Source organism: Elephantulus edwardii, unplaced genomic scaffold (assembly GCF_000299155.1).
Source record: "Elephantulus edwardii isolate Elephantulus edwardi_28Jun2011 unplaced genomic scaffold, EleEdw1.0 scaffold00038, whole genome shotgun sequence".
Taxonomy (NCBI): Eukaryota; Metazoa; Chordata; class Mammalia; order Macroscelidea; family Macroscelididae; genus Elephantulus; species Elephantulus edwardii.
The window spans coordinates 6,198,174-6,222,918 of NW_006399788.1; the positions used below are offsets into that span (position 1 = coordinate 6,198,174).

The 24,745-nt window shown below is 49.0% G+C and overlaps 3 protein-coding genes across 7 annotated transcripts in view; 2 read left to right on the forward strand and 1 right to left on the reverse strand.

Annotated features, from left to right (window-relative positions):
- Positions 1 to 6,321: 6,321 nt before the first annotated feature.
- LGI3 (leucine-rich repeat LGI family, member 3) lies at positions 6,322 to 12,708 on the reverse strand. Its single transcript, XM_006884821.1, has 9 exons — positions 12,632 to 12,708; positions 12,251 to 12,597; positions 11,298 to 11,369; positions 10,219 to 10,290; positions 9,686 to 9,757; positions 9,513 to 9,584; positions 8,309 to 8,478; positions 8,000 to 8,164; positions 6,322 to 7,323 (listed from the first exon to the last, which is right to left on the reverse strand). The coding sequence occupies exons 2-9, from the start codon at positions 12,454 to 12,456 to the stop codon at positions 6,506 to 6,508; spliced, it is 1,647 nt and encodes a 548-aa protein (XP_006884883.1). The 5' UTR covers positions 12,457 to 12,597; positions 12,632 to 12,708; the 3' UTR covers positions 6,322 to 6,505.
- Positions 12,709 to 19,828: 7,120 nt separating this feature from the next.
- SFTPC (surfactant protein C) lies at positions 19,829 to 22,156 on the forward strand. Of its 2 annotated transcripts, none has more exons than XM_006884822.1 (5): positions 19,829 to 19,871; positions 20,770 to 20,928; positions 21,257 to 21,379; positions 21,583 to 21,699; positions 22,016 to 22,156. In XM_006884822.1, exons 1-5 carry the CDS (start codon positions 19,830 to 19,832, stop codon positions 22,154 to 22,156), a joined length of 582 nt encoding a protein of 193 aa, XP_006884884.1. In that variant the 5' UTR covers position 19,829. The 2 variants fall into 2 exon arrangements, with proteins under 2 accessions (XP_006884884.1, XP_006884885.1); XM_006884823.1 differs by having other exon boundaries at positions 21,583 to 21,693; positions 22,028 to 22,156.
- A 1,434-nt stretch (positions 22,157 to 23,590) lies between these two features.
- Positions 23,591 to 24,745, forward strand: part of BMP1 (bone morphogenetic protein 1) — a 56,292-nt gene continuing 55,137 nt past the window's right edge. For 3 of the 4 annotated variants that reach the window (XM_006884826.1, XM_006884825.1, XM_006884824.1), the window contains exon 1: positions 23,594 to 23,747. In XM_006884826.1, the coding sequence (XP_006884888.1) occupies positions 23,594 to 23,747 (154 nt within the window). Of the gene's footprint in view, positions 23,748 to 24,745 lie in introns of all 4 variants that reach the window. The other variant, XM_006884827.1, reaches the window with a different exon arrangement.

Sequence of the window (24,745 nt, forward strand, 5' to 3'; positions counted from 1 at the left end):
CAGTGGTGAGAATCTTTGTCTTCTTGACATTGAACCTCAATCCATATTGAAGCCTGCAGTCCTTGACCCTCTGCAGCAAGTACTTCAGCAATTGAAAATACGATAGGTCAGGTGCACCTTAATCTTAAAAGTGAAATCCTTGCTCTTTAGCACATCAACCAGGTCTTTAACAGTAGATTTATCCAATGTAATATGTCATTTGATTTCTTTATTTAAATAAATTTTTAATTGTGATTTTAATGAACATTTACAGAGAACTTAGATTTTCATTCATTCATTTTTGCACATTTTACCCTCTCCTCCTCCCTTCCCTCTCCCCCAGTTCCTTTTTTTTAAAGTTCACTTTTTAAAAAAAATTCATTAATTGTTGTACAGTTACCTTCCCCACCCCCCCATCCTCTTTGAAATGGTATTTCTCTTATTCTGGGCTGTTGTTATACTAAAAATGCCTGATCGATATTCATTTTTTAATTTATTATTATTATTATTAATTAATAATGAAGACTTACAGACTTTGGATTTCCATTCATTCATTGCTGCACTTTTCTCCCTGTCAACCCCCCACCCCCCGCAGTTCGCTCTTCTCTTTGAAAAGTAAAAGAAAAATTCATTATTTTCATTTTCTCCCTGCCCACGGCTCCCCCCAAGTCCACTCTACTATTCAGCCTTCACTCTGGACTCCTGTCATGACAATAATACCTAATCATATATCCCTTTTAAATAGTTCTCTCCCTTGTCTTTTTCAATGCAGTATACATAATTTATCCCATCTTTCTCAGTCTTCCCCCCACCCCAATGTCAGTCCCATTTTACAACAGTGGCACTATGCAATATTTGTCCTTTTGTGACTGAGATATTTCACTCAGCATAATGTTCTTCAGGGTCACCAATTTTGTATAGTATTTCATTAATTCCTTGGTTTTCAATGCAGTATAGTATTCCATTGTGTGTATATACCAGAGTTTCTCTATCCATTCGTTTGTTGATGGGCACTTAGGTTGTTTCCAACTCTTTGCTATTGTGAACAAAGCCATGATAAACATGAGTGTGCATATATCTGCTTGGGTGGCAGTTATAGTTTCTTTGGGGTATATTCCCAGTAGTGGAATTGCTGGATCATATGTTATTTCTATTTCCAACTTTTTGAGAAAGTGCCATAGTGGTTGTGCCATTTTACACTCCCACCAACAGCGAATAAGGGTTCCAGTTTCTCCACAACTTCACCAGCATTTGTTGTTTGCTGTTCTGTTAAATTTTGCTATTCTTACTGGGGTGAGTTGTTTTGATTTGCATCTCTCTTAGAGCTAGGGATTTTGAACATTTCTTTATGTGTTTGTTGGCCATCTGAATGTCTTCTTTGGTGAAGTGTCTGTTCATACCCTGTGCCCATTTTTCAGTTGTGTTGTTTACTTTTATCTTGTTGTGGTGGTATATTCATTTTAGATAGGTTTTTTTTTAATCTGGTCTAGTGCAATTGTCATTAACTCCCCACTCTTACTCTAGTCTCTTCCTAACCCCCATGTCAGAACTGCCTGCTTTATAATAGCAGTGCTACGCAGTATTTGTCCTTTTGTGAGTGAGATATTTCACTCAGAGTGATGTGCTCCAAGGTCCTCAATGTTGTGTAATTTGTTAAAAATTTTATTTCATTATTATTATTTTTGTGTGTGTGTACCGTCACATCGGATCTGACTGGGACAGGAGGAGACTGTCCCTCCTTCTCCAGCAGAGTACCTGTTGGATTTGAACTGCTCACCACTGGGATTGCAGTGCAGCTTCTTCTTGCCACTAGGCCACCAGAGCTCGCCATGTTGTGTAATGTTTTACAAGTTCATTGCTTTTTAGCACTGCGTAGTATTTCATTGTATAATATACCATATAGTTTTTCTATTCAGTTGTTGATGGGAACTTAGGTTGCTATCATCTCTTTGCTATTGTAAACAACACAGGAATAAACAAGGATGTCACAGGAATAAACAAGGATGTGTATATATCTGTTTGGATAGCAGTTGTGGTTTCTTTAGGGTATATTCCCAGTAGTAGAATTTCTGGGTCAAATGATATTTCTATTTCCAACTTTGTGTGAAAGTACCAAACTGCCTTCCATAGTGGTTGCACCATTTTACACTCCTACCAGAGGTGAATAAGGATTCCAATCTCTCTACAATCTCGCCAGCATTTATTGTTTGCTGCTCTGTTGAACTTTGTCATTATTACTGGGGTGAGATGATATCTCATAGCCGTTTTGATTTACATCTCTCTGATAGCTAGAGATTTTGAGCATTTCCTCATGTGTTTGTTTGCCATCTGGATATCTTCTTTGGTGAAGTATCTATTCATACCTTGTGCCCATTTTGCAATTGGGTTGTTTACCTTTTCCTCGTTGAGGTGCTGGAGCATTCCATACATTTTAGATATGAGTTCTTTATTGGAAAAAATATGCAACACTTCATGAATTTGCGTGTCATCCTTGCACAGGAGCTATGCTAATCTTCTCTGTATAGTTCCTGTTTTAGTATATATGCTGCCAAGGTGAGCACATCATTTGATTTCTTGACTGTTGCCTCCATGGGTGTTAATTGTGGAATGTTATCACTATGTGCAGTCATAGCTTACCTTCCAGCAAATTTTCAGAGGCTGTAAATGGCACCCATTTGAAAGATTGCCCATCTTTCTTTTGTGGAGTGCCTGGTGGATTCCAACCTAGTGCCTTTGGATTGGCATCACAACTCCTTACTACCAGGCCACCAGAGCTCCAATTGTAGAATGGTGAGGGGAGGAAAAAAAGAGGCCTCAAGAGTATTGGTAGTTTGAACAGACAAACTGGCATTCTAGAAGCAAGAATTTGCAATCGGGTCCCATGAAGCTCACAACCATGTTGTTATGTTTGTTGTTATGTGCTCTCATTGACATAGTAGTTGACACTACGACTCATAGTGACCCTATGCACAATGGTTCTGAACCCTGCTCTATCCCGAGCCAATCTCACTGTCTCTGACACACCTACCCTCATGACCCCAGTTATTGTGTCAATACATCTCATTCAGGATCTTCCTCTCCTGTGCTGTCCCTCGAACCTTCCAAGCATGTTGTCCTTCTCCAATGACTGGTCCCTCCTGGCTACATGCCCAAAATATATGAGACGGAGTCTCAAAATCCTTGCCTCCAAGGAGCAGCTTGGTTTTACCTTCTCCAGGGTAGAACTGTTAGTTCTCTTGGCAGACCATGGCATATTTAATATAAATCTCCACCACAACTCAAAGGCCAATGCCTTTCTTCTTCTTCTTCTGTCATCGTTAGTCATTGTCCAGCTCTTTAATGCATAGTAAGTAATTGCAAAGGCCATGGCCTGGATCAGGCACACCTTAGTCTCTAGACTGCCATCCTTGCTTTTCAGCACTCTAGAGAGGACCATCACAGATTTGCCTTATGCAAGTCATCTTTTGACTTCCTGACTGCTGATGCCAGAAGTGTTGATTATGGAACTATCAAGCTGGAATTGTTAACAATCTCCATCTCTTCTTCATCTATCATGGTGCTGCCAATTGGCCCAGTGGTGAGAATCATTGTCTTCTTGATGTTGAGTTTCAATCCATATTGCAAACTACAGTCCTTGACCCGGTGCAGCAGATGCTTCAGGCTCTCCTCATTTTTAGCAAGTAAGGTTGTGTCATCTGCATAACACAAGTTGTTGATGAGTGTCCCTCCAATCCTGATGTCACATTCCTCCTCATAAAGTCCAGTCTCTCAAATGTGAATCAAGGAACACTTGATTTTGCTCATGCGAAACCTATACTTGGACCAGGAGGCATTCATCGTAACAGAGCAAGGAAACATTTCATGATTCAAAATCAGAGAAGGAGTGCAATAGGGATGCATCCTGTTTCCATGTTGCTGTTGTCAAGTGCCGTCAAGTCCTGTTTCCATACCTTTTCAAATTCACAACCATGGAGCAGTTCTATTCTAGCAATAGCGTTGTCATGAATCAGAATTGACTCGCTAGAGATTGAAATTGTGTCTCCCAAAAATATATGCCAACTTGGCTAGGCCATGATTTCCAGTCCTGTATGGTTGTCTTCCATTGTGTACTATGATGTCATTCTATTCCATTCTGTGATATGTGGTATAAATTCGAATCTCTACATGATCTTAAATCAGGATTAGAGTGTGTGTATCCTGAGTCAACCCCACTCTTACTTTTTACTATCCTTATTTGAGTCCTACCTTTGGTTAAACCACCCTTTTATAAGAGTTAAAGAGAGAAAAGGAAGGGCCTGACTACCACCAAGATAAAAAGAGCCAGGAGTGGAACTTGTCCTGAATCTAGTTTCTCTCTGCTTTCAACCCTCTAGACCCAGGGACTGACTGGTGCTAAGACATATGGGGATCTCTGAGGAACACTTGCTTACTGGTGCTGAAAGGAGACAAGAAACTTCCCCGGAATAAACAGAGAGAGAAAGACTCTCCCTAGAGCCAACACCCTAATTCAAACTTCTTCTCAACTGTAAGATAATAACTTTGTTAAAGCCATCCACTTGTAATATTTCTGTTACAGCAGAACTACACAAACAAGACACGGTTCAAAGGCAATAGGCTGGAGTATCTGCCAAAACTTTGGAAAGAAGACTGGAGAGAACTTGGTGGTGTCTGGTTCAGTATGGGGATAAGAGAGATCAAGACAGGACTCCAAGATAACTCACCTAGGGTGGAGGGTGGTGACAATGGCAGAAAATTTGCCTAAGCAGAGATGCTGAGAGGGGGAGTAAAAGGGAGGAACTTCTAAGCTTGTCTTTGGCCATGCCAGTTGGAGTTGACTTAACAGGGACAGACAGGTCTCAATAGGCCCCACAACTGTGATCCCCAGGAAGGAACTCAGCCATGAGTCAGCTCCAGGTGGCAGAAACTAGTTACACTCACCCAGCATCTGAGTGTCAACAATAGTGAACGCCTGACCCCAGGATCAGCTGACATGGAGAATGCTTACTCCTCAGAGGAAAGACCACAAGGAGGAAAAGATTCTGAAAATGGATGTTCCTGATTGATCCAGGTACAGACAACACCAGAGAGTGAGGGCCTGGCTCTGTTTATAGCTGATTCGGTCACCATTGCACACCTGAGAGCCAGTAACAGAGTGGGAACTTTTTATTTGCAGCAAGTGAATCATAGCACTGCCCCCAAGTGTTCATGGGCATCCTGCTACAGGAAACTCTTACACAAGCTGGGAACAGGGAGCCTGCTGGCCACCCTCTCCGTGTCTCCCCAGGCCTTGCATTTCAGAGTCTTCTATATCGCCAGCAGACAGCAGATGGCAGCAGAAGCTTGACTCGAGGAGCCGGTCCACAGACCCTCACCTCTTCTACCACTCTTACCTTACAGAGAAAAGGAGTGACTCCCCCAGGGTGCCTATGTGGATTAACGGGGAGCTAGGATCCCCAAGTTGTTCTCAAGCCAGGCTCCACTCCTGGCATCTGCACAGGTAGCTCGGCGTGCTTGCAGGTTCCCTGGCACAGCAAGTTCGCATATCTATCCAAAGATGAGGCTAGTCTAAGGCTGAGGCAGCAGCTGTTACAGGAAGGAAAAGCAGAAAGGCTTTCATCAGAGAGTCTTCTGTTCACAGGTGAGCTGGCAGCCAGGGTCACAGCAGGAAGCTCCAGTGAGAACAGAGAGAAAACAGCACTGGAAACAAGCCAGAGTCTGCTGTTGCTGTTGTTGACACTATTATTATTATTATTGCTTTGGGACAGAGGGGACTTTGCCCCCAGAAGGAGGTTAAGCTGGTGCACAGAGGCTGGCAGCATCATTCCCATCCTTGACAGCAGCAGGGTGGGCACTATGGGGGGGCAGGTGAGCAGAGGAGGAGCAGGTACTGTGCAGCCCCTCTAAGAAAACTAGAAGGGGCTGAAGGGGCCCCGGTGTACAGCGCTGACTCTGAGTGTGTGCACACGCTCCTTGACAGGTGCATACATGGGAAAAGGAGGGCAGACAGATATGTATGAGTGTGTTACTGAACGTGGCCATCTGGGTCCAGCTCTGGGGAGTGTACACCCAGAGCTATGAGGACGTGGCTGGGGGCTGGAGTGAGCACGGGCAGGTAAACAACACCTGGAGCACCAACAGGAAAGACCAGAGGGTGAGCTCAGCAAGAAGAGAGGAGGGTGGGGTTATCCTCCCTGCCGGCACCCCAGTCCCAGCCACTCGTGTCCATGAGTCAAGAAAGGCAGCAGAATGGCCTGCCTGGAGGAGAGGGGTAGCATATGGTACACAAATGCGAGGGCGCCTTGGTGGGCTGGGTTGCCTGCATGTGCCTGGTGTATGTACAGTTGTTCGTGCTGATTACATCTATGATGACGGCCCTCAGACTTGCTCATGGTGTGTGCCCAGGCTCACTGGGCATGTGTGCGTACAAGGGTGCATGTGTGGGTTAGCTTCACACGTTTTCACAGGAGCTGCTCACCCACCAGCTCCTGGAGGCTGCCCTGAGGAAGCCAAAGGCCTGGGCACCCCTCTAGGCACTGAGGTCTACCACGACATGTCGGTACACGAGTGTCTGTCCCTTGAAGCTGGGAGCCAGGAGCAGCTGGGCATCCCCAGCAGGCATGTAGCAGAAAGCTCGAGGGGCCTGCACAGCCAGCTCCTGGAACCGCACAAATTTCTGCCTCCCCTCGTCCCACTGGTAAATCTGAGTAAAGGAGAAGTCACTGCCCAGCGCCAGGTACCGGCGGCCGCCCACCAGGAAGGGCTGCAAGGCCAGCGAGCCTCTCGAGGGCAGGGCCTGCACTTCTGAGAAGCGAGTCCCTTCCCAGCGCAGAATCTTGGAGTCCCCGATGTATCGGCTGAGACACAGGTAGCTGTCACGGCCAGCACGAAAATGTTTCACTGCCTGGGCATCAGGCACCTGGGTCACCTCACTCTGGGCCACAAACTGCTTCTGGGTGCGACTCCACTGGTAGATAATCGGCGCCTGGGAACTGCTGGACACTATCAGCCGAGGCTTGCCCTCGCCATCCACAAACTCAAGGTCGGTGTCTCGGTGCCAGGCGTGCAGGGCCTGGTGAGAGTAGAAGCCATTCTGGTGCCAGCGGTAGAGACTGGTGGCACCGGCCTTGGAGCTGTCAGCCACAGCAAAGTACCAGTCCCCATCGATGCGGAAGGCCTCAAGGTCGTTGGGCTTGCGCACGCGCTGGGGGTCGATGTCCTGCAGCTTGGTGAAGCGTGTGGTATTGGGGTCCCAGTGGTAAATGTAAGAGCCTCCAAACAGCTGTGCCACAACCACGTACAGCTGGCTGTCCACCACCATGGGCTTGCAGTGCACCGCGGAGGGGGCTGCTCGGACAGAGGAAGGCAGCTCAGACTGGCTCGGGGTGCTCCCACCCCATCCCAGCCCCTCCACCCAGAACGAAGATTCTCTGCGACAACAGTCCATCCCCACCGAAGTTCCTCTCCTCAGCACTCAATGCTTTCTAGCTGTTTCTCAGTTACTGATCATTCTCAAGCATCACCCTTTCTACACCCTCACCCCAGCGTTTAAATATAGGTAATGACACAAAATAGCTGTCCTTTCCTACTTTTTCCTCCTGATCACTCTCCTTTGGCCTTCAAGACTAAGCTCCAAAGTGAAACCCAAGAGCCCCTTTCACCACCTCTCATTATTTCACTAACATCTCCTAGTTACTTAAGGCACAACCTATGCATCATTTCTGACTCTTTTCTTTCCCACTTCCTTCAGTTTAGGCATCTCCTCCACCCAGGAAGCCTTCCTTAAATGCCCAAAGTCAGGTTTTCCTTTATGCCTCCAGAGCACGGTGGTCCTTCCTCCATCCTTGCCTGTACCTACCTTATGAAAGTCACGTGTGTATGCAAATGCCGCTTTCCAAACACTGGCAAGTCCTTATGGACAGAGATCCTATCTTGTGAACCCTCTATTAGAAGAAGGCACTGTCTGTTGAGCAACAGACACTCCTTTTTCCACACCCCACCCACGGCCAGCACAACCAGGTACCTGGGATTCTATCATAGTCTCGCAGCTGCCGTTCAACATAGTCCCACTTGAGGATGGTGCAGGTGCTGGCACCTGGTTGGGCCAGTGCCAGGTAGAGGTCGCTGGAGTAAAGGAAGGGCTCAGCTGACACTGCTGGGAAGGACAGGGTCTGGTATAGCACGAAATCTGCAGAGGCGAGAGGGGGGCACGTGTGGAGGGCTGTTGTTGAGACTAGAAGGCGACACCAACGAGCTCTTTGGGTGGTAAAGGGTGTTGAGGGCGGTTCAGGTAGTGCTGTGGCTGCCCACAGAGGGCAGGGCCGGCTCCTACCAGTGGTGATGCAGTCAAACTCTCGCAGTGGCAGATCCTGCACCTTGTGCTCCTGGAAGCGGGGCGGGCTGGTGCAATAGATGGGGGCCACCGTTGTGTTGGTGTGGGCCAGCCACTCCACCAGCCACTTCACTTTGCAATCGCAGTTGAGTGAGTTGCCCCGGAGGTCTCTGGAGCAGGAGGGTGGTAGAGGGGAGCACAGAGAAGGATAGACTCTCAGCTCCTCTGCCCACCTGGACTCTCCAGGTATTCAGAAGGAGATGTTGTCAAGGCTGCAGCTAGTCACTCAAACTACATCTCTGTGTAGATAGACAAAGATTTCCCTCAGAGTGGATGCAACTTTGTACATCTTTGGCAAGGGGTGTGGGAGCTAAATTCTAGCTCCTACTTGCCTCACTTTTTGCAGTCTACAACCTGCACAGCTCAATGTTACACTCCTATTTCTTCAAAGCTTCCACAGCCTAGGGCTTTGGTTCATTTATTGTATGAATGATTATAAATAAGCATGGCAATGATACAGGACTTTAGTGTAGATTCAAATTAATAATAGAACTTTTTTTTTTACAAATTAAAAAGTCACTATTATTATTGAGTAAGAACCTAGAAGTGTAGTGTGTTGTGTGTTGGGTCGATAACAGAAATGTTGATGGTTCTGATCCACCAGTTCCTCCATTGCAGAAAGAGGAGTCAGTCTTCTGCTTCTGCTAAGATCTACAGCGTTGGGATTCTGTTACAAGATTGCCACAATCTGGAATCACTCAACAATACATTTTTTGAAGCACATATTTTAAAATCAAGGGAGTTCTGGTGGTCTAGTAGTAAGAAGTTCCACTGCCAACCCAAAGGGACACAGTCCAAATCCACCAGTTTCTCCATGAGAGAAAGACAAGCAAATCTCCCATGAGATTTACAGCTTCTGAAAAACCACAGGGTCATCTCTGAGTTGGTTCTGTCACAACAGCACACGACAGCAACAATTTTAAAAACATTTACACACAGTGCCTAATGCATATTCTGAAGGACACACAGGTTTATCACCTTTCCAATTCAGAGAGCTACCTACCTCTCTAATAACTTCAGGGAGCTCTCCCCAAGTCCCACCTTGCCAGACTTTATGAACTTCCCAATCTCTAACTCTCACGCAACTCTCTCAGGGGCACACCCCACTGAGCCCTGGGCAGAAGATATATGATTCAGGTCTTACAAGTCACTCAGAATGTCCAGGGGCCGAAAGATGTCTCGAGGCAGTGTCTGCAAGTTATTGTTGGCCAGTGAGCTGCAAAAGAGATCCCCCTAGTCACCTGAAGATTGTGACCAAGGTCAAAGACCACAGGCTAGGGCTTTGGTCCAACACATGGATGTGTGTGATCTACTCACAGGTGTGTCAGGGATTTGAGTCCTCTGAAGGTAAACTTTGAGAGTGCCCAGATGTCATTGTTCTCAATGAAGCTGGAAAAAAACAAGAACCCCACCACTGTTCAGGATCTCAGACTCCCTCCACAAGCCATTTTTCTGTGTCTTCACCCACACAGCAGCAATGCGCTCAAGCGTGTCAGAGATAATGAGGATGGCACAGGGTAGGACAGGGTTCAGGTCTGTTGTTCACAGGGTCGCTATGGCTCGATGGCACCTAACAACAACCTAAATTGCAGACCATATCCTTGAAACAGGCTTCCGTTCCAAGATGGATAACATTAAGTATGGGTAACATTGCAATGACAGGAGCTTAGGATGAGCTTAGGAGACAGGATGGCTTAGGAAGGAAGATGGATATGATATTCACTCAGGAATCCTCAAGTAAGAGGATTCAGGGCTGCCACTGCCTTCCTCATTCCACTTCCCCTTTCAGCCCACCCAGGTCAGAGGTTCCCCCCCCCCCATTCTCCCATTCTCTCATCCTTCCCACACACAGGTACTGCAGGTGCGACAGTCCTGTGAAGGCATTGTCTCCGATCAGCGTGAACTTGTTGGAGTTGAGTAACCTGGGGAGACAAACAAAGAATTAGAGCTCCCAGGGTGTGCCTGCTGGCCTGGGTCCCCAGCACATCATTTCATTCCTGGGCTTCCCTGAGCTCTGGCTGCTACTCTGAGCCTCAGGAGAGAACCCCAAAACACCCTGGGTTGCAAGACCAGGCAGGAGCCACTCTGGTCCCAGAAGCTCCCAGAGTTCCTGGTTGCTCTTAGAGGAAAACTGGTCAGGAGTGTATTTCTCCTGTAGGGCTGGGTCTTGTCATTCCCTGCTGCTTCTCTTTTCCTTGTCTCCCACCCTCACCTTAATCTACCAGGGCTGGCAGTAAGCTAGAGTTTAAACCATGGTGAGGATTAACCTCACTCCTGTGTGCTCTCTCCTATGACTCGCATTTCAAACATAAGCAAAGTGTTCTAGAATTCCAGACCCTCCTGTAACCCATCCTTTTCAGACCTCAATTCTTTCTTCAACTTATCATTGAGTTATTCAATCCACTGTCCTACTCTCTGGTGCTACCTAAGTTTTAGCACCTAACTCCTTTCATTCTCCAGAAAAAGCACATCTCTTCCTAAATGGACCCAATTCTCCCTTGATCGACTTCCAGATACAGACCCTCACAGTCCTTCTTGCTAAGTGCTGCCCCTTGGGCCCCCAGATCCTTGTCTGGAGTGCCTGACTCCAGGCTGTTCCACCTTTTGTGGTGGGTCATGTTGCTGTGGCATCAGAACTAACTCATAGGTGACCCTCCAGCAGGTTTTTAGCAGTTGTATACTGCATAGGAGGAAATTGCCCATCTTTCTCCTACAGAGCAGCTGGTGGATTCGAAACATGAAGATTTGGGTTGGCTACAACTCCTTATCACTAGGCTATCAGAGCTTCCTTGGCAGATCATATAGGAGCAAAAGTAAGGACACCTGTACCTTTATCTCTAAGGCTGCATAAACCCACCTCCCTTTTCTCTTTCTCCCTCAGCCTCCCTCCACTCCCATCTCCCTCCCACCCCAAAGGCTCTTTCCATACAAGAACTGCAGCAGCGGCAAGTGGGAAAATGCTCCATCGTGAATCTCGGAGAAGGCAGCATTCACCAGCGTCCTGCAAGGGAATACTCCAGTCAGTCCTGTGGGCAGTATGCAGGGACTGTGCTAGGGCAAAGGTCAGGATGGCCAGTGAAGGTAGGATGGGACAATGGGCTGTACACTCACTTGTCCTGAACTCTCCCCATATCACCATTCCAGCCCCTGACCTGAGTCTGTCTTTCCCTTCCTTTTACAAACTCACCACCTGCCCTCACCACAATCTTCCCTTGCTGTCTCCCTGACCACCAGTGACCCTGGGCTGGGCTTCTCCATTAGCCAAAGGAACCTTCCATTATCAGCCTCATTGCCATTATCAGCCAAACACCCACAATGCGCTGGGTATACTGTTAGGGATGAGGACTGTGACCAGCACCTTGCTCTTAAAAACCTGCAGTCTCTCAAGCCCAGCAGGCATGGGAGGGCCCGAAGCTGGTTGCTGCAAGGGACAGCTGGCTGGTTGGCTGAGGGCAGAATGCTGGCAAGGCCAGTGGCAGGCGTTAGCCCCACCCCAGATGCACTGTGAGGGCTCTCTCACTCCTAGCCCTCCCCTTCTCTGTCTCCCTCTCCAACAAGGAACCTTTCTGCCCTTGGTATAATAACATCATAACTCGTGTAAACAACTCCCCCTGCCCCCCACCAGCAGAGCCCCAGCACACAGTAGGTCTCATTGATCCTGATGAGGTGATGTTTCCTTCTCAGCTGTAGATCCCAGCTTTCCTCAGCCATGGCTGCTAGGCTTGCCAGACTGCAGGACTTCCTGCCCTCCCAGTGCCTCCAATCCCCGGCCCTGAGGATTCCCCTGGAGTCCTCCTGGCCCCCACACTCTGACGAGGGGGACCACGGGTTCTCCTCATGCCCTCCCCCCACCCCTGCTTCAGGCCAGGGCTCAGCACTCACAGGGAGATGACCTCGGAGGGCAGGTTTCTGGGCACTGCCTTAGAGTCCACGCAGAAGGCGGTGTCCCTGGTGCAGGAGCAGCTGGGCGGGCAAGGGGGCGTCTTGGGGGGCCTCTTGGCACTGACTTGCAGCATTAAGCAGAAGCCTAGCGTGGACAGCGCTAGCAGCCGGGGCCCCAGACCCCGCCTGGCCTGCAGCCCCGCCATGCCGCCCCGCAAGCACTGCTGAGGGCTGCCCGCAGTCACCGCCCCACCGCTCAGGCGGGCTGTGCCACCCCGCGCGGACAGGCACCTCCCGGCCGGCCGCCCCAGCCGCAGCCGCAGCCGGCGCTGCAGCTACGGGTCCCGCTGCCTTTTTCTGGGAGCAGAACCCCCTTGTCGCCCTGTGCGACTCCTCCTGCCCCAAGGCGCCGGCTGCCGTGCCCTTCCCCGCAGGCTCCTGCAAGCTGGCTCGGAGAGATGCGCGGAGCTCCGGAGCGAGGGCTGGCCAGCAGCGGTGGACGCGGACTGCGGCGGCGGGGGCGCGCGCGGGGGCGGGGTGAGGGAAGTCCCGGGCCGCCAGGAGCCAGAAAAGGAGGGGTTGCCGGCCCTGGGCGCTATACGCCTGAGGCGGTCTCTGGAGCCCTCTGCTTGTTTGTCTTGATACCCACAGTGTCTTTGTGCGCGCGTATACAGGTGCATTGGTACGTTAGGCATGACTATGTGCACATGTGTGCACACTTCCCTCCGCACAAACCATGCACGTTCTCCCTTGTGGAGACTTTCTGGCCTTTTAAAATTCATGTGCGCCTGTTTTGGGCTTCCTAGACACATCCTCCAAGCAGAAGTTAATGGGTGTGTCTTGAGGGACACGTGCCTATCTGGGCTGGCATGCACAAGTGTGTACAGAGCTTTGAATGTGCGTGTGTGTGTGTGTGTTCATATGTGTTTGTTTCCACGGCCACTGAACAGAATGTGCCTTTGTGTCTGTGTGAGCCAAAAAGGGAAATGTAGTCATTGGAGCTGGAGTGGGAGCGTGTGGAATTCTGGAACATTTCTCACTACACAACCACAGCTTGTTGCAGCTATGGAGAGCCTTGGACAAGTTCCAATCCAGCCCTTTGTCTAACAAATAAGGAAACTGAGGCCTGAAAGAAGAGGAATGCAGCCACGCTTTAGATTTCATCTAGTATGTTATATCCTTTACATGCCTAATTACATGCCTAATCCTTGCCACCTTTTGAGGTAAATAAGTAATATTAGTCCCTTTTATAGATAAAGAAAGTGGGACTCATCGTTTCAGAAGAAGAAAATAACAGAGGAAAGATTTCTTTTTTTTTTAGCTCTCTCTGCCTAACGCCAAAGTTTATGATCATTTATATATGTAATTTTCAAAGTGTGTCCAGGGAGCTTGTCTCTTTTTGAGAACCTTCCAGCATCTGAGGATACAATTTTCCTAATATTAAGATGCCATTTGTCTTTTCCACCTTCATGCTTTCTCAAAAGTACCCTGGAATTTTCCAGAAGTTACATAGTATAGCTCCAACTAAACCAGACATTAAAGAGATTTGCAAAAAGTAAAACAATGATGTTCTTACCTCTAAAATATTTTTGCCTTAAAAATATTTACATTTGAATAATGTGTTGCTTATGTTAGCATAAAATGAGTTTGTGATAGTGAATAGTTTTAAAATTTCAGTAAGTATCAGTAGATAGAACCTCCTGTGCAATTTACAGCCTCTGAAAATCTTTGAGGGTCAGCTATGAGTTGGTTCTGACTCAACAGCAAACAACAACATAAACAAAAGTTCTTTGGAGTCTTCAATACTTTTTAAGAGTGTAACTGGAGTCCTAATGCCAAAACATTTGAGACTTGCTCCTCCATAATGCCACCGCCCAAAACAAGGGAGGGAAATGACTGTCCCAAGAGCACGTAACTACACGGTAAGAGGAACCTGGGAGCCAGGAGCCGGGCGCCTAGTCTACTAATATTTACATCAGTCCAGAGAACTGAAATCCTTGGGTTTCAGATGCTTCCCCAGCTGCTGTCTGCCAGCAGAGGATTCTCTAGTCTGAGCTCAAGCCCATCATCTCTCAGCCAGGGATGCCACTGCCCTTTGGGGCTCACTTGCCAACCAGCTGCTCATGCTCCCTGCCTATGTCAACTTGTGGGAAGGGAACCATTGAGAGTGGGGAGGGTGGCTGGGGCAGCTGGGCAACTGCCCCCACTCGTCCCTGGCACAGCTCTGCCCAGCACACAAAGGGCAGAGTGAATTTGTCCCATACTCTGCAGCTGAGGGGCTGGGAGAGAGGAGGCGGGGGCACATGTAGAAGGGTCGGTTACTACGGGACTTTCCAGTACCCACAGTTCTCAGAGGGGTTTAACCCAGACACAGACAAAAGGTGGGAATCCTGGTCCAATTCTTAGCTAGTGAGAGGTTCCCTTGGGGATGAAAATAGATGAAGAGAATGGTTGGTCTTCTACATCATGAAATCATTGAATTCTCTCAACAGGTTCGCACAGTGTCCAGAACATGGAGTATCAGCTCCATTTCACATTTCATGAACATACTCAAAATTCACTCAAACTCATTATTATCAGGGAGCTCTGGTGGCCTAGGGGCAAGAAGCTGCGCTGCAATCCGAAGGTGCGCAGTTCCTAGCAACAAGATGTTCCGCTGGAGAAGGACGGACGATCTCTTCCTGCGCCAGTCGGATCCGATTTGACAACAAGGGGAAGAAAAAGAACATTCAAAAAACCCAAAAGTTCAAACTCATTGTCATTGAGTTGGAATGGACTCATAGCCGACATTCCAGCTGGTTTTCAGAGGCGGTACATTACTTAGGAGGAGATTGGATACCTTTCTCCTGCAGAGGAGCTCGTAGATCCGAACCATCTGTCTTTCAGTTGGTAACACAACTCCCTACCTCCTGTTGTTGTTGTTGTCATGTGCATCTAGTCGACTATGACTTACAGCGACACTATGAACTACAGTTCTGGACCTTGCTCTATCCTGAGCCAACTTCATTGTCTCCAACATATCTGACCCCATTGCTACAGTCACTGTGTCAATCCATCTTAGCCAGAGTCGTCTTCTCCTGCACTGACCCAATACTCTTCCAAGCATGATATCCTGCAAGGACTGGTCCCTCCTGGCAAGATGCCCAAAGTGTGTAAGCTGGAGTTTCAAAATTCTTACCTCTAAGGAACAACTTGGCTTCACCCTCTTGAGAAGAAATCTGTTTTCTTGGAGAAATCTGTATGTTTTCAATACTCTTTTCCAGCACCACAATTCAAAGGCATCGATTCTTCTTCTGTCATCCTTAGTAATTTCCAGCTCCCAAATGCATAGCATGCAAATGAGATATCCATGGCCTGGATAAGGCACACCTTAGTCTCTAGACTGATATCATTGCTCTTTAGCACTCTGGAGAGGTCTCTGACAGTAGACTTTTGATTTCCTGACTTCTGGTGCCAAGAGTGGTGATTGTTGATCCAAGCAAGATGAAATTGCTAACAATCTCAGTTTTTTCTCTGAGGTGACTCTATAAAGGCAGAATAACTCATTCAAAGTCCAGAGCTAGCTGGTTTCCACACAATGAAGAAATGGACTATTGGCCTCTCACCAGAATCCCCTTCCTATGTGATGACAGAATCTTATCATTAAAGAAAATTAAACATTGATCTCCCACATGCTCTGTTCTCGGTAGGCAAGGCTGGCAGCCTAGTTGAGAAAATAGAGTGTCTGATTTATCTAATGCTTCTGTAACAGAGATACCATAAAGGAGTGACTTTAACAAACAAAAATTTATTATCTCAGAGTTTAGGAGGTGAAAAGTCCAAAATCAAAGTACTGGCTCTAGGAGAAGGTGTTCTTTCTTTCTGCCGGTTTTGGGAGAATGCCCTTGTTACCTTTAGCAGCTGTAGTTCCTTGGAGACCTTGATATGTCTTGATCTCTTCCTTCAACAAAGAGTTTCCCAACACAGGGACCTGAGTCAAAATGACCCACTCAACTTCTGGCTCTTCATTCCTATGGCTCTTGTAAGCTCCCCATTCTTTGTTACTTCTATCTCAATTTATCTCTTATAAGACAAAAGGTGATTCATGTTACACTTCCACAAGATTCTTCTTTCATCAGACCTGTGACCTAATTAAGGGTGTTGCATCCCACACTTATCCCATTAGGATTGGTTGATCATATCTCAGATCACAACGTGGAGGATGGTTATATCACTATAGAACTGCCTACAATCTTGCCTCATTAACATCAGAGAAATTAGGATTTACAACCCAGAGGGTCATTACATCGGCAGCATGGCCTACTCAAGTTAACATATATATTCATGGGTCACAATTCAATTCATAGTACAGTGCAATAAAATGTATTCCTGGAGCTGACAAAAATAACAATGTGATGACTAGTGGGAGAATTTTAGAGAGAGGAGAGAGGTACTATGAGGAAGGGAGGTCATGGAGAGATGGTATTGACTTGGAAATTCCCGAGTTTAAAATGAGTGGTGTTAAAAAAGAAAAGATGAATGGTGTTCAGAGAGGTGGAGAGATTCTAGGGGTGAACTGTCTAGGAGGGAGAAAAAGCCTAAGTAAGGATATCCTCCTTCCTTACAAGGAAGTAAGAAGGCTAGAGCAGTGGGCTGGTTTTGGTGGACAGTGAGTCATGACGCTAAAGAGGGAGATTGGTGCTTCAAGGCGGAAAGATCATGCACGCCCAACTCAATCCTTTCTTCTTTGTCCAAGGATCTCAAGACCTTTATCAGGTTGATGATAACATGTCAACTTTTCTCATGAAACTTGAGGACATCCTTTCCTGGGCTACAAACAGACCAAAAACCAGTGAAGAAGAAAGAGAAGGAAAAAACAAAGCAGATGCCATCATCAAGTTCATGAGAACAAAATGCCACCCAAGGGCAGCCTTCTAGAGAGATTGAAGTCCCAAGAAAACAGTGACTTCTTTCTAAGGAAGGCACTTCTTCCCCAGCACCCAGTATCTGCTCAGAACAAGGACTTTGCAGCCTCCTGAGATGCCCACAGGGACCCAGAGATGCCTGCAGTTTTCCTGCTGGCCTGCTGCCCACCTGGCTCAAGCCCAGTATTTGTGAGTCAGCCGATCAATCCCAATGTTGCCAGGACAACTGTAAGGGCCCTGGGGAGTAAAACAGGGGTGGGCACCACAGGCAGGCTGTCTTCAGCATCTGGCACCTGGACACAGCTGAGGCCAAGTTAAGAGGAGGACTCTTCTCCGCAAGCCCCCTTCATGTCTGTACCCCTCCTCCTCCTCTTCCACTCATCCTAGGACATTCTCCCAGTTAGCAGCTTAGGCAAATATTTAAAGGGGCAGCTGGGAGGTGGGGTGGAGGATGGTAGGAGCAAATATTTCCCTTTCCTCTGCTCTTCTCTGAGCTTCTCAGGAGCTCTCAGCCCAGATGCCATGCTGTTGGGAAATCTCTAGAGTGAAGGTCCTCCAGCTGGACAGGGTGTCCTTGTGGGGGCAAAGACTGCAAGGGCCAGAGAACGGCATAGCCAGTTCATGACTGAAGGGCAGGGCAGAAGTGTGAAGGGTCCCTGAGCAGGGAACAGGAACTAGGCTGAAGTCTTGGAGTTAAGGTGGAAGCAAAGGGAGCCAGGTCAGGAGAGGAATATGTGAGTTTTTACACATTCATGACAGTTTGGAGTTGGAGGGACTTTAGAGACCACCTTGGCTTGAAAGGGAAAGGATATGGACAACGCAAGTCATTCCTATGTTTGATTTAGTACCAGAGGCAGGTAAACCATAACAGAGGAGAAACAGAAAGGAAATATACCTGGGGGTGCTGTAGACATTCTTAGGATCATCACCCAATAAAGCCATCTCCATTTTGACTCCTGATGACCTCAGATGTTAGAGTGTAGAGCTGTGCTTCACAACACTTCTTTGACTGTGATCCTTTGACTTCTTTGACTATGATCACCAGCAGACCTTTCTGGCATGGTGCAGCTACATGGGTTTGACCCACCAATCTTTAGCTTAACAGTTGCGTAGAAACCATTTGCAACACTCATCTAATTGAGGCCTCCTCATTAATTCTTATTCCTTGCCGTTCAGTTGGAACAGACTCATGGCTTACCCTCCGGTGGTTTTTCTGAGGCTGCAAATCACACTGGAGGAGACTGTCTGGTGGATTCGAACCTCCAGAGAGACCCCACACCCCTTTGGGTTTGTAGCACAACTTCCTACAGACTACACCACCAGAACTCCCTAATTTAGGCTCAAGGAATACAGAGAGAGGAGTTCAAACAAATAAGGGGATAGGTGTACCATGGAGCAAGTGGACTGTTCAAGGAAGAGATAATTGAGACACAAACTATCAGCATGTCTAGCCCTGGGCAAGGCTATCTGGGCATAAGAAAGAAGTGTCAGGTGTGGGGGTCTGCCATCAGAAGCCTTTGGCTTACAAACAAACCCATGATGGGGTGAGAAGGTGGTGGAAGCAAATGGTTGCGTTACCAGCAGAACGGACTGAAATAGGACAAGAATGACTGGGGACAACTCTGAGGTTAGGTGCCACAGTGTGAGAGGAGGCAAAGCAGGTAAAAAAAGGACTGAGGTGGTAATCTGACTCCTCAGAGAGAAAGGGACATTTCTAATCCCCTAAACTGAGTCATAGTCTTTTTAATCACTTGCTATGCATCTGAGAACTGGACAATGAATAAGGATAACAGAAGAATTGATGACTTTGAGTTGGAGAAGGGTACTGAATATCCCATGGACTGCCAAAAGAACAAACAGATATGTCTCGGAGAGGGTGCAGCCAGTGTGCTCCTTGGAGGAGGAGATGGCAAAGCTTCATCTCACATACTTTGGGCATGTTGCCAAGAGAGGCTATTCCTTAGAAAGGGACACCATGCTTGGGAAGGTGAAAGGGGTGGTGAAGGAGAGGAAGACCCTCAACCAGATGGATGGACACAGTGACTGCAGCTTTGGACTTGAGTGCTTCAGAGATTGTGAGGATGGCACAGGATAGGACAGTGCTCAGATCTGTTGTTCATGGGTTCAGTATAAGTTGTACTCTATTTGACGGTCCCTAACAACAACAAATTGATGTCAAAGCACATTCTGCCTTCACTAGTACCCTCTCAGACATTGCCTTCTCAATCTCCCTCCTAAGTTCATCCTTATTCTCAGGGGACCTTTTGGTGGAGAATGTGACAGTTGCCCATTGGGCCAGATTCTGGGTGTCCTGAGTGGTTCTGCCTGGCAGAATAAGAGCCATAGGACTGCAGGGGCAGGTGCCAGCAAGAAAGGTGAGAGCGCCAGCTAGACACCCACGGTGAGAGCACAGATTGCCTAAGGACAAGTTTGCTCAGCTCACCCAGGTTTACCTTGCTGGGGCCAACAGGAGCCACGTGCCAGGGCCAAGGGCCCTTGGGTGTTCTTGTGGCTCACTTATCAGAGCCTTGATTCTAGAGGGTCAGGAACAAACAGGCTTCAAAGCTGAAGGCTTGGCTAGTAAACATAAGCCTGGTGCTTCACTTCTGGCCCCTTTCCCTATGGATACATATAAGACCCTGGTCACATCTAGATGAGGGAAGGAAGACAGAAAGATGGATGCTGGCAGCAAAGAAGTCTTGATGGAGAGCCCACCAGTGAGTGTAATTGTGTGTGTGTGTGTGTATGTGTGTGTGTGTGTAGGTATGTGACACCTCTCTATCTATCTGCCTCTCAGAGCCTGTTCCTTTCAATCATTCATTCAGCTAACTTACCAACTTACCGATGACCATTTGTTATTGTGTCATTTCGGATTCATGGCAACTCTACTTGTGTCAGAGTAAAAACTGTGCACCAAAGAGTTTCAAAGGACTGATTTTTCAGAAGCAGATTGTCAAGGACTTTTTTTTAAGTACCTCTGGATGAACTCGAACCTCCAACTTTTGACTGTATACTAAATTAGAAAGGGGACACCAAGACCACTAAAATAGAGTTCCTTGGAGAGACAGACATGTTTGGGAGCCCCCAGAGAGACGTATGGGGAGTACAGCAGAGAGCACAGTGTAGGGAACCACACTAAGTATCTGGGATGCTCAGGTGGCATTTGAGCTAAATCCTGGAGAATAAGTAGGAGCCCACCAGGGAGAAAAGGAGGAAGGCATTCTAGGAAGAGGGTTAGTATGCGAAAGAGCATAGAGGAATGAGGGAGTCTGATTCTTGTGGAACAGAACAACTGGACGTGGCTGGAGCACTAGGGGTTTAGGGAAATTGGCAAGAGATAAGATTGATGAAATATGTTCTCTTGGGTACCTCCAAATGCATCCTCACTTTTAAACATTTGTGTTTTTATTGGAATCCTATGCATCTTCCAGTGGAGCTCCAGTTTCACCTCTTCCAGGAAGCCTTCTCTGATCATCTCAGCCCTTCTACCCCCATGTCCATAGCATTAACTGTCCATCCTTAGGAGAACATGGAAAGGTGTCCAGCTTGTGCATGGAGAGGAGGGAGCATGCTCATGATCTCACTCCTATCTTTCCATTTCTTCCATGCCATCAGGACTACTCAGCAGCCCCCCGGGGCCGTTTTGGCATCCCCTGCTGCCCTGTGCATCTCAAACGTCTTCTCATCGTAGTGGTGGTCGTGGTCCTTGTTGTTGTGGTAATTGTAGGAGCCCTGCTCATGGGCCTTCACATGAGCCAGAAGCATACTGAGATGGTGAGAAAACCTGGAATATGGTGGGCAATGTGTATCCTATCAGGAGGGCCCATATGGGGACGGGCACAAGAAACTGTTCAGTGGGGATGGAGATGAGGAAAGTGGCACAGTATGGGAGGGACAGAGGCAGGAACTGGGCGTAAACACAACCTGGGTTTGTCCATCAGGCCTGTAGCCCATGCTATAAGAGCCCATTTCCTCTAGCATTCCCTTCCATTCAGCATCTCTGGGCTCTCAGAAAATAATGAATTGCATTTGAGTGAAGAGGACTGAGAGTAGGCCTAGGAGGTGAATGTGGAATGCCAGAAAGTACTATGTCTTCCTTCAGGTCCTGGAGATGAGCATGGTGGGGTCAGAAGCCCAGCAACGCATGGGCCTGATTGAGCACATGGGCAACACTGCTACCTTCTCCGTTGGCTCCACTGGCATCGTAGTGTATGACTACCAGCGGGTGGGTATGCCTGGACCTTTTAACACTGACTTACTAACATCCAACTCTCCTACCCACTCCCAAGGAGCCTCTTCTTGGGGTACTCAAATCCCAGATTCCAAAATTATCTCCTTGCCAAAACTAGAAGGAGCTGGCTAAGGATTAAGTTGGGCTGTGAACAATGCAGGGACCTTTCTTAAATGAACTCTGCTTCTTGTACTCAGCTCCTGACTGCTTATAAGCCAGCCCCTGGAACGTGTTGCTACATTATGAAGATGGGTCCAGAGGGCATTCCCAGTCTTGAGGCTCTCATCAGAAAATTCCAGAACTTCCAGGTGGGTGTGAGGGTAAGGGGCGGGCTCTCTCCTTCCTAGGGTTCCTCTAAGGACAATGTGAAATGACAGATATCATCAACTGTAAAGCATTGCTGTCATGGACCTTCTGGAGAGTGCCTATCTCCATCATCATGTCTCTCTCCCCTATCCATTCCTAACCACACGACTGCCAAGCAACCAGCCTCACCCAAAACCTGGGTGATTCTGACCCTAGCAAATTCTCTCATTATTAGGGAAGAAATTGAGTCTGAGAGGGGTTGCCTGACATACTCGAGATCCCACAATAAGGTCGGAGGTAAGATAACTCAGACTCCAAATTAAGTGCTCTTTCCAGGCCAAGCCTGCAGAGCCTGCCACGAAGGAAGAAAGGCACAGCTCGGGCTCAGCATCTTTTGGAGACCTGGCAAACCTGGGCATCACTGTGAGCACCCTGTGTGGGGAAGTGCCCCTCTACTACATCTAGGATCCTCAGGTGAGCTGGCACCGGGGCACTGGAGCGGCAGCAGGGCTTAGGCCACCTGCCCTATCTGTTGAGCAGCCACTAGGCAGCTTAGAGGAGGGCAAGTTCAAAGATGACCTCCTCCTGTTCCTCTCCCTCATATGATAGTGTTCCTTTGTTTCACAGGGATAAGATGCTCCCACGGGACAAGGAAGACTCAAAGAGCAAATTGCCTCCTGCAGACAGTCAGAATGCTGTTCTTGCCCACACCACAGGGACAACCTCTGGAGAAATGGGAATTTGTGGGGTGACGACGGGAGCTGGGAAAAAAGTGGTTCCTATGGATCAGGGTGTTCCTACTACAAAAGAATAAAGCAGTTTATTGAAAAACAAAGAGCTGTTACCTCTTCTATCTCCTGACACCTCGTGTATCTCCTGACAGCCCCTGAAGTCCTGTTCTTGGTAGTGACCTTGGGGAATCAGAGGAAGCTTTCCCATCCTCCCTCTGAGGGTGATGGGGATACAGTCCACTTGCGGCGGGGGAGGGCAGTGAGGAGAGGCCTGGGGAGCAATCCGCGGGCTTTCGGCGCCCTCCAGTGGTGCGTCTCCAGAGAGGGAGGGAGACAGAGACAGTGAGAGACAGAAAGGCAGAAATTTTAATACAGAGACCAAGAGCGAGGGAGATAGGAGGTCCGAATAAGAGAGAGAGAGTGAGAGAGAGCGCTGCAAATTAGAGAAACTCATAGACCTAGGGAAAGAGAGAAGTAAGGGCAGCGCGAGCGACCCAGCGCCTGACAGCGTGTCCCGCCACCCAGAAAGGGTCCAAGGGGCAGGGACACCCGCGGCAGAAGCGGCCGCTAGAGGGCACTTTGCGGGAGCAGCTCCCGGGTCAGGGACCCTGGAGATCGAGCACCCCCTCCCCAGGCCAGCGGCCGGCTGGGAGTCGGTGGCGGAGGGGGCCGGGGCGCGGGCGGCAGCCCCTCCTGGTGCGGGTCGGCTGCTCGCCTCCGCCCCCGGCTGGCGCGGTTCCCGGGCCGGCGGAGCACAGTCCCGGCCCCGAGGGGGCCGAGCTCCGAGCGAAAACACGCCCTCCAGCGAGCTCATTTCCCTAAAAGGGGGGAAGGAGGGAGGTAGTGAACGAGAGAAAGAAAGAAAGGGAAAGAAGGGAAGTGAAAGGGAGACAGCTAGAGACGAAGGGAGAGAGAGAAGAAAAATCGGGAAAGAGAAGGGGGAGGGAGACAGGAAGGAGGGAGGGAGAGGAGGGAAGGGAAGAGGTAGTGAAGGAGCGAGGGGGGAGAGGGGAGGGAGGGGAACGGCCGGAGAGAGAGGGAGGGAGGGAGCGAACGAGAAGAGGGGAGCGCCCTCCTCCTCGCTTCCATTCCTCCGCTTCCCCTCTCGCCCGCTCCCGCGTCCGGGCGCGACCCGCCGCCACCGCCGCCGCCGCACCCGCCGCCCGCCAGCATGCCCGGCGTGGCCCGCCTGCCGCTGCCGCTGCTGCTCTGGCTGCTGCTGCTCCCGCGCCCGGGCCGGCCGCTGGACTTGGCCGACTACACCTATGACCTGGGAGAGGAGGAGGATTCGGAACCAATCAACTACAAAGACCCCTGCAAGGCGGGTGAGCACCATCCCCACCCCACTGGCCCGCTGGGGCGAGGGGCGCTTAGGAAGGGCGGGCGGGGAGGCGCGGGCTGGGTTTAGGGTTTGGGGTTGGGGGAGGACAGTCCAGTGTGGGAAGCCGGGAGCTGCCTGGTTGGCAATGCTGTGGGGAACAAAAGAACGAGGGAGAGAGGGAGGGGGAAGTTTGGGGGACTTTTAGGACTGAAGTTTTGCTGCTGTTTGTGGAAGCTGCGGCCGCTGCCTCTTGTCTCCGAAGAAGATTCCTGGGAAATTTCCTTGGGTCCAGAGAGAAACTGGCGGGCCAAGAGGCTTTTCCTCCAGCAGGAAACTTTTCTAGCCCAACTCTTGGCAGTGTGTGTGTGCATGTGTGTGCACTTTTCCCTTCACCTCCATCTCCTACTCCAGGCCCTTGGTGTTTTGCCGTCCTGTCTGTTTATATTGAATGCCCTGGGGCTGCACATCTGTCTGGATGGAGTCGAGAGGCCTGCACAAGGAAGGTGCAGTCTCTGGAGGCCCCCAGCCCACATAGAAAAAGAAAGTTTTCACACGCTCCTCCGTGACAGTGCTCCCTGAGTATCCCCAGTCCCTGACAGGCAGCGGCAGTTTTCTGGGTCCCAAGGAGGCAGCTGTCAAAATCAGAGAAGCCGGTTTAGAAGGTACTTAACTTTTCTCCTATGTGTCAGGGGGCTCTTACCAAGGCCAAGTTGAGATGGAGAGTGAAGAAAAACACAAAGAGAACTCAGCAACTATATATCAGCTCTCTCACCCCCCATACACAGAGGTTAATTAGCCTAAATCAGAACCCCTGGTGTGTTTATTTGTGTCTGTGTGCATGTGTTCTTTGTCCATGGAGATTGTGTGAAACCCCTTCACTCCTGCTGGACCCAGAAAGGTCCTGCCCCTGGAGTGACCAGATGGCCAGACACTTGAGCCATTTGCCTGACTGGATGACTGAGGCAGGCTGTCTGGGACAAGAAGAACACACAGAAAGCACAA